Genomic DNA, 9,204 nt, shown 5'->3' with positions numbered 1-9,204 from the left:
GCATTCCAGCAGGCTTGCTTTGCACACAGGCTGTGCAAAGTGCATCCTTTTTACTCAGAATACAGCTGTAACACAGTGTGTCGTGCCCTTTGAACTGAATAAAAGAGACACAGAACTTTATCCGTGTTTTAAACTGCAGAGGCTCTGTGGGAGACCAAGGAAACCAGCAAGTCTGCAGATGCAGCCAGTCTGTGCCATTTTACCAGAGAGCCAGAGAATGGCCCCTGCCCTCGTTTTACTTACAGGAAAAACATGGATTTTTCTCAAAAGTTGAATTGTGCTTTCATGTCTTGGAACTGGGACACTTGTAGTTGGCAGTAAACTGTTCACCTCTTCCTGTGTCACAGAAAAGTCTGAGGCTTACAGCTTCTGAGGAAGGTACAAGAAATGTCACCAGAGGTTCCTTCTGGCTTCCTGGAAGACAGTGTACCCCATTAGGTCATCTCCTGTTCTGTCTGTATGCAGCTGGCACCTTAGAGAGCTGCCAGCTGGAGAGCTGTTAGCAGCAGCCAAGTCCTGTGCTTTTTTCATCTGGCAGTGGCAAGGAAGACAATGTAAGGGTCTCCAGAACCCTAAAGAAAGCTGTTGGAAAAGGAAAGTAGCCAGCCTTGGGATTCAGAAGACTGGAGTTGCAGGGGTGTTAGATAACCAAACCAAAAATTCAAGATATAACATCATTATTATCCCATTTGCTTTCCAAAAATGCTACTTCTCCTCTCCAGCTTCTAGTCCAACATGGTGAAAGATCTCAAACAACCCCACCTCCTTCTTATATTAATGTATTTGGTAAAAGGGACAGGCCATAATTCCTAGGCACCTGCATTTAGATAGTCTTGTTTTGCACTCCCCTGATAGGTGTGATTGGCAGGGGAAGAAGTCAGATTTAGCTAGAGCTTCTTTCTAAAAATAGTTAATCAATTTCAGTTCAAGGCTCTCGGGTTATAGGAAAAGATGATTTCACTTGGGCACATAATGAGCTTGGATAATCAGTTTTCCTGCTCAGAAGCAATGAATCCAAGGGTTTAAAATAAAAGGAATGTTATTAAGAGAGATAAAACGGCAACTCAGCATAAAAATTGGTAGGCCTGTTCACTCAAATCAGCAATAAAACCTTCTTGTATATTTTTCAATGTACCCCCCACCCCTATTTTGCTAAAAGCTGAGAGAGCCTATTCTCTGTCTGCAAGGAGTTGCTGTTCTTAAACCTCTTGTACTGTTTCCAAGAGCAGTGATCCCACCCCTGACACCGGGTCACTGCTCTTCCAGCTTCAATCCATGAAGCCTTGGCTCTGTCAGAGAGGAGTCTATGGCAAGGAAAACACAAAGTGAACCCCAAGGAATACACCACTTGAGTTTTGGTTTTGTTCTATACTTTTCTTGCTTGTTGGCTCATCTGCTCTACCACTGTCGAGTGGAGCACCACAGGTAATTCCTCAAATCACTGTTCTCTCTTGATGAATAAGAGTTTTCAATACCTTCAAATGTAAGACACAATCGTATTTTAAACTCAGTGCCTGAGAGTGAAATCCACAGAAGTCAATTCACCTGCTCCCTTTTTGTTGTGATCTCTTGTCACTTCAAGCAGTGCTGGATTTCTCTTTTATCCCATTATAGGCAGGATCAGCAGTAAGTACTAATTCTTTTAGGAATACTGGGCTTACCTCAGGATAGATGTAGCTCTGAAATTAGGTTTTACTTCTGTGCAAGCTTTACAGCATAAAGGATTGAATCGAATAGTTGGCTGAAGACTCTAATAAGAGTTTTTGCAGTGTCTGTCTTCTGTTCCTACAGTTGTTACCATCTCTTTATATGAGCCATTCAAAGTCATTCACAGTGGAGACAGACTGGAGTGATTAGATTCACTTGGGAAGCATTCAGGATAGCATGAGATTGGCAGAGGTCAGAGGGTTAAATGAAAAGAAAAATTAAATATTGTTTGAAGAATAGGAAATATTTATTAAAAGTGATATCCATCAAAATGACCTGTGCTTCAACTGCAGTGATGCATAAACCTGAACTAAGAAGTAGCCATTACTGCTAGAAATATTTGTGAGGAGAGTGCTGCAGAAGCTGGGGTGAAACTGGTTTCTTCTACTTCAAATCCTTGTAGTCTGATTATATTTCAAGTGCACTGACTGTTTAGAGGTGACATAAACAGTTCTTAAATACCAATTTCAGTGAACGGTTTAGCTAAACCAGAGAAGAACATCTTTTTTTTCCAATTTGACTTGTCAAATAAAAAACACTGGCTCAGAGCTGCCACCCAACGATCAGACTCTGTAAAATCACTTAAATACGGGCTACCTATGTTGCAAAGCACTACGTTCTATGAGACAATACAGTGGAGGCAAACTAATTTCTTGCTGCATATAAAAGGCAGTGAAAGGCCATTTCCACCTCCACTCTTCTTCTACTCCTCTTTCCCAACATCTGCATATCCCATCACTCATTGCCTTGTCTGCAACAAGGTCCTTTGCTTAGAAACTTTAATTGGTTATCCTGTTAACTTTTGTTTTGTTTTGTTTTTCCTTCTATATTGATTTTCTGCTGGTTTATCAATTTGACTCAGTTCAGAGCGTGGGCAGGGAAGTGCCAACACCAGCACAAAACAAGCAAGAAGGAATGAACTGTTGAGGGACAAAGAATGGATAGAAGGGAGAGTTCAGCTGCAGTGAGCAAGAGCACTCACTTCAGCTCTGTTCTTATCTAACTGCATATGACATGGTACCTGGAGATTCCAAGGCTGGCTTTCCATATATGTGTTTGGATACCCAAAGCACTCTACAAAAAAAAGTGACACACAGGAAAATGCTCCTTGCCAAGGCTGTGGCTAAATTAATCTGTTCAGCACTCAAAGACTTCAGGTATTGATTGACCCAGTGGCTGTGCTGCCTCACTGAAAGCTATAATCTCAGTTATCTCTGCAGCATTCACGTATCACCTGTCTGAAAGTGTTTGTTCCTGGCTGAGCTGTACCATTTGGCAAAGCAAAGAAGATGAAGGGGGATTGACACAGGTACGTTCATTTGTCATCAAACAGCCGTCACCCATTTGAGTGCATTGTACAACACCAAGTATTTTATACTATTTAAGTGTTTGTAAAATATTTTCATTTCTAAAAGGTGTACACAGTGACTTCATTTCACTTCAAGAGGCAAACACCCCATTTTGTGCCCAATAGTGCACCAACAGGACCTTTCAGTCTATTTCTCTTCTGATCTACTCTCTTAATGAGCCCTTCATGAATAGCAAAAGGGCATTTGCTTCCTGCTGAACCATAATCCTGCAGTCTGCCTGCTTGCCCTAGTGTCTATTTCTAATGGCTAATAGGCATTTTTAATGTCTAGTAGAAACACATTTGTACATCTAGGTGTGGATTCATCCCACATTATGTGTGGCCTATTAGCTCACTGTGCCCTGAACTGCCTGCTTCCAGTATGCCAAACAACATCAGTAGAATTCTGTTCAGCTTCACATTGTCTGGATTAGGACCTGCTGTGGTCTCAGAAGGCAGGGTTCATTATGTACCTGGAGTTATATTGGCCATCAATGCTGGATGCAACACAGAGAAGTGGCTGTTCCTACAGAGCTGTGCAGTTCAGGGGAGGTGAGAGTGGTGTGTGCTCAGACAGCAGTCACTCAGTACTGATGTACAAAGCAAACCCACAGGGAGGTTTCTACAAGCTGCAATTTGGCCAGTCTCCTTAATTTAAAAGACTTGGACATCTGCCTGGAAATATCTGGTTAATTATTGGTGGTGGAAAATGATTATCACTTGATTATCATATTAGTTAAATTTTAGCCTCCTTCACTGCTTTAACAAAGTTAGCATACTGTCATTTAATCACCAGCCAATGGTGAAGTAACAATCCTAATTCTGTCCCAAAACAGTTCATATTATTGAGAAAAGCATCAATCTTCTAAAATGGTGAGAGCTTAGGACCAGACAGGGAAGAACAGGGCATCTCTATTCCCAGAAATGTACTTTGTGATTGCTGCACCAAATGGCTACGTTTTGGAGCTGGAAGGCAGAGTCCTGAAATAAAGTCCATTAGATTTGTGAGAAAAACATATCAGGAAGCACTAAAGGCCCTTCATATCCTGCATCATTCAAGCTTTGGGTGGTCCTTACTTCCTGCCCAGATACACCCCTGAACTCCAGGTTGTACAGACTGGACGTGTGTGCTTCTGCCTGAGAGTCACCTCTGAGCTAGGGAAAGGGCTGTCAGGGGCAGGTGGGGCTTATGACAGCTTCAGTAAGGGTACATGCACATTGTGGGGTGATCTGTGCATTGGAGGAGTCCTGAGGCTTCTTGCAGCTTTCTTGTCCTCTTTAGGTGGCATAAGCTGTTGTTTCCTTGGTTTTACTTTCAATGGCTTGGCCTGTAAATAGCGTGAGCTTTCACAAACAGCCTGATGTCTCCTCAGGTGAATTTCCATTTGCTTTAGCACATTTCTGCTGCTGGGACAACCCTGGTTGCTTCCCAGTGCATCCTCTGTACTCTAGAGTGCTAAGGCAGCTGTCAAAGTGTCCCGAATCTTCTGGTAACCATGAATTTGTTCACAAACACATACCCCTCCCACCACTGCCCTCTTACACCACTCCCAGGTCCTGCTTCACCTTACATGCTGAGCAGGTGACTTTCTGTGTTGGCTCCTCTCTACACCACATCCTTCTGCAAGGGTATGGGCCCCACACTCTAAACCTTCCCACTGTACCAGTGACCAACAAAGTGTTTTTTATTTTTTTGTTTGCATATTCAGATTTATCTCACACTGCTCTCCCCAGAGACACTTTAACAGAGAGGGGAGAAAGCACCAGGAACAAATCTGCTCTTGCCAGCTAGCAGGCAATGGGTTCAGGTTTCACAGGCACGTTTATTAGACGGTGGAAGAAAAACTCGTTGAATGCGCTCTGATCTTCAACCTTCATCTTCTAGAAACTGCCTTTCTTACTTCCCCCCGTGTTTCTCCTTCATTGCTTTCTGCACGTTAATAGCTAGGAAATGCTTCTTATACCATCTCCCTGTAAAGAAGGGAAATCATAGTTCAGCTACAGCCTCCCTCCTAGTCCTACCATACCCCAAGATAATTCTAGCTGTAGAGCTCTCTTGTTAAAATGCTGATTTCTAGTCCCCTTGTGCTTCTGCCCAAATCCATCCTTTGTCCCTGGCAGAAGCAGCACCCATCTCAGGAATTCAGCAATGTACTTTTCCTGACAGAAGTCATACCTAGCTCAGTAATTTTTTTCCCATGCCAATGTCTGGGATCTATGGTTGACTTCTGAAATACATCAGGGGTGTAGGAATCTCTCATCAAGCTTTGGCTCTTCAGTGGGCCACCTGCAAGGAACAGCAAATAAGGAATTGTATGAAGAAACCACCCTACTGCAGTCCTGGAATTGAGCAGTGGAGCAACACCAGTAGTTGCTGGGGCTCAAGAAAAGGCATGTCTTGACTGCAGTACATTTGATCAGGTTTGAGGCTGGGTGCTGAACAATAGCTTCATCATCACCACCCAGGAGGTGTGTTTGCCAGTTTATCTGCTTTTCATCCTCAAATACGATGCACACAGAGGGTGCTGCAAGCTATCATCACTATTTGTATCCCAGTGCCCTTTATTCAGTCAAGTGCCCACCTACCTCCTGTTGAATCTCCTCATCCATGTGAGTAGCTTCCTAGCAGCTACTAGCAGCACAACTCCACAAAACCCCCACCACCTTACCACTCCACACCTTCTTGATCTCATTTTCTTCCACAATACTTAATGAAGAGTTGCCAGCTGTGACAACAGTTTTTATCTTTTTATCCCCTCTTTACTTCTAACCACGAGGGGGCTTTATTTTAATCTCTAATCCTTTTGTCTTCACTTTCCTTTTAATCACACTTTTGTCTTGACACCAATGATTTTGAGCTCCCTTCTTTTCTGTGTGACCACACAATCCCAGGACAATGCAATCCTCAATATTCAGCAGGGTCTTGTCATGGAACGTACTCTATAAGGAAAAGGAATCTGCCTTATGCTGGTACCTGAGAAACTAGAACCAGTGACAACTATTTCAGAGTTTCTTGAACGAATACTCAGTTTACAGTATTTGCTTAGATGGAGGGATCCTGGGCAACCTTGGAAACAGAGGTTTGGGAAAGATATTTCAGAGCTCCACATGTCTAAGAAGTCTGGAAGAGAAATGATGTTGGCACTGGAACTGGAGGTAGCTAGCAACTGGAGATGACAGGGAACATTGAATTGCAAATGGTGTCCATTTGGACAACTCTGGACAGGACGACAGGGGTTATGATTCACATTCATTTTTCACACCGTGGGAAGGAAAAAAAAGTGAAAGAAAAGAAAGACACAATACATAAAATGGGAATGTCTAGATTCCAGTTCTTCAGGTACCACAGCCTGGAAAAGCAGTGACTTTGGACAGAAGGAATAAGAGGGGAAAGCGAGTATTACCAATGGTCACATCGCTACTCACAGCACTGTGGCTGCCTGAGCCTGGCAAAGCATACATGGAACCAGCTTTGAAGGTCAGGAGTAGGCAGTGTGTCCCCTTACCTTGAAAGAGATTTACTGCCAAGTTGTAACCCAGCTGGTGGTAATCTGAAAGAGATGCCCAGGCCAAGGAGCTTTTTGTCATTTCAGTACAGTTGTTGGGTCCTTTTTCTTCTGTTCCAAATGCTGCATTGTCCTGATCTTGACATTTCTGGAAATACAAACAACAGGGAAGCTCTGTTAATCCACATTCCCAAAGTGCACCAAACTCCTGGCATTTCCACCCCTGCACGGCTCTTTGAACTATGACTAATCCCTGGGACCTGGGTCTGTCCTTGAGTCTCCCTTAGTGGCTTCTGCAGGCATTGCATTTGCATGGGATAACTAGGACAAGAAGTGCCTTTCCTGCAGAGGGAATGTCTGTGTAACCCTCTTTCAAGTCCTGCTTGTTGGGTGTGCTCCTTATCCCAGGGGCACTTGACAGGTTTAGCCCATGCAAAGGCTGTGACAAGTCAAAACCAAAGCCCTGGCCCATAGTGGTAGAATATGGTAATCGTGAGCCTGATGGCACTAGCAGCAGAACAAATGGGATCTGGATCAGGCAGGAATGTACCTACCTATGTTTGAATTTATCAGATTAGCTCAGGATATGACACAGGGCTTACCTTCTGCTCTTGAGGCAGTTGTGGGAATGAAGGTGCCAGCCCAAGGGGTAGGAACCCAGTGCTCCACCAGGGCTGATTGGAATCAGCAGCAGCTTGGGCTTTACACTGAGACAGGTCTTTGCAGTACCAAGTCTCACACAGTATTCAAGGATCCTGAAGCTGAAGTTACTGTATCAGCCAGACTCCAGGAGTCAGTGCTAAATGCTCTGCAGAACCTCTCCCACAAAAAGAACAAGGCCACAAGACATGAGGAGAGGAAGCCAGTCCTGACTCACAAGGAATGATCTGCTTCTTTTCTCTATCACTCTTCTTTCTTTTTAAAGAAAAGCTATACACTTACACATGATCAAAGTGCAGGAAGCTGCTGCTAAATAAGCTGCCATGCTAACTCCCACCTCCTACTTAAAACAAAAACATGTCTGTCTGTTATTATTACTATATTCAGTAGGAAGAACTTTCCAGTCTGCTGATGCAGAAATTCCTCCTCTCCCATTTCTTCCAACAAAGCAGAATTTCTGTGTAATGAGGCAGTGTGCTCATTTCCCAAATCCCTTTCATCAATAATTTTCCCAGTTCCTCCTGGACAAAATGATACCAAAGCCTGTAACTGTGCCTACTTTCTAGTTTGTAAATAGATGTATATGATGTTGTCACTTGTTGTCACTGTTATAAAACCACTGCAACTGCATGTGATTGTTATTTTTAATTTTATTTCTGATCCTGAAGGTCCAAAGTCAAAGCACTGCCCAGACAGTCCCACATCTTGAGGCCAAGAAGGACTCTAAGGCCATTTTACCATCCTTCTGCATAACAGAAACCACAGAAGTATGTCTACTTATTGCTTTGCTAAATCAATTCTGTCACGACAACAGGCAACCAACCAGAAAAAATATATCTTAATCAAAGAGCTAAGAAGGATTAAATGTGATCTTTCTTTCTGAACGAAATATTTAGCGTAACACTCTGACTTTCCTGACATGCAGCCTTTGAGAAAAGAAGGAGCTGTTCTTCCCAGGCAGAAAACCTCCTTAGACAGGTGTGGGACCTGGCCACTTTCACCAGCCACCAGATGTGGCCAGGAGCGGTCTCATAGGCCTTCCACATTTGGCTGGGTCTCCAAAATATGAGCAGGTTTCAGTGAGTTTCTAAACCTGAGGAGCCCCGTGGATACGAAAATGACATTTCTCTCTCCTCATCCTTTTTTTTTAAATTAAAAAAATCCAAATATCTATGATTTACCAAGAGGCAAAGCCTCTTCCATAACTACCCCTCTCACCTGGTCCATGATCCCTGGTGTGGTGACTGGTGGTTTGTACAAGCAGGCAGGCCCAGCTGAAGTCCAAGTATTGAGGTGGGATGAGGGCTGAAGAGCAGAGATGGTTGCTAGGGAACAATGCTCCCTCCCTCTATGAGCTGTGGGCTCCAGCTCCACGGGAAACAGAATTCACATGGTCTAGAAAGGGCTATCCTCACTGATTGGAAAAACACACAAGGAGCAGAGTAAAAAGCTCATGTCTCATGAAATATCTGAGCCCAAAAGTTCTCATCACACTTACAGGATTTCTTGGAGACATTCCTAACACAGTCATGATAATCAACAAGACTGTATTTCAGCAGAAATGGATCTTTTAGCATCTCCAAATGCTTCACATGAGCTCTGTGATCTCAGCCTTCTTGTTGGGACCTTGCTGCTGCCTATGTGGAAAACCAGTAGAGGGTAATAATCAGTGGGCCATCCCAGTTGATACCATACATTTTTTTTCAATGTCCCTTACCTGGACCCCAGGGAAGCAACACACCTCCCTGTGGGTTGGGTCCAGTTGCCATATGGAAGGTACCCCCATTTTCCACATTCCAAATGGGAAGATAGTAGGCTGGCAAGAAGTCTTCCATAGAGTCAATGACAGAACCACAGCTTGGCCCTCCCACGTCCAGTACCCAGTGGTGTATTTTAGCACTGGACTTTGCATTCATTCTGCTCCTGATTTTCACCAGGCCACTGGAATTTCTGCAGGTCTTCAGGAACAGAGTGTAACTCTCT

At 43.7% G+C, this 9,204-nt stretch overlaps 1 protein-coding gene across 1 annotated transcript; it reads right to left on the bottom strand.

The window, feature by feature from the left end:
- Nucleotides 1–2,023: 2,023 nt before the first annotated feature.
- TEX33 (testis expressed 33) lies at nt 2,024–9,191 on the bottom strand. Its single transcript, XM_033056960.2, has 4 exons — nt 8,440–9,191; nt 6,562–6,709; nt 5,232–5,342; nt 2,024–5,026 (listed from the first exon to the last, which is right to left on the bottom strand). The coding sequence occupies exons 1-4, from the start codon at nt 8,446–8,448 to the stop codon at nt 4,953–4,955; spliced, it is 342 nt and encodes a 113-aa protein (XP_032912851.1). The 5' UTR covers nt 8,449–9,191; the 3' UTR covers nt 2,024–4,952.
- Nucleotides 9,192–9,204: the final 13 nt, after the last annotated feature.

Source organism: Catharus ustulatus, chromosome 4, assembly GCF_009819885.2.
Source record: "Catharus ustulatus isolate bCatUst1 chromosome 4, bCatUst1.pri.v2, whole genome shotgun sequence".
Taxonomy (NCBI): Eukaryota; Metazoa; Chordata; class Aves; order Passeriformes; family Turdidae; genus Catharus; species Catharus ustulatus.
Note: the sequence above shows the minus strand (reverse complement) of the source record. Positions and strands in the feature narration are given on the sequence as shown.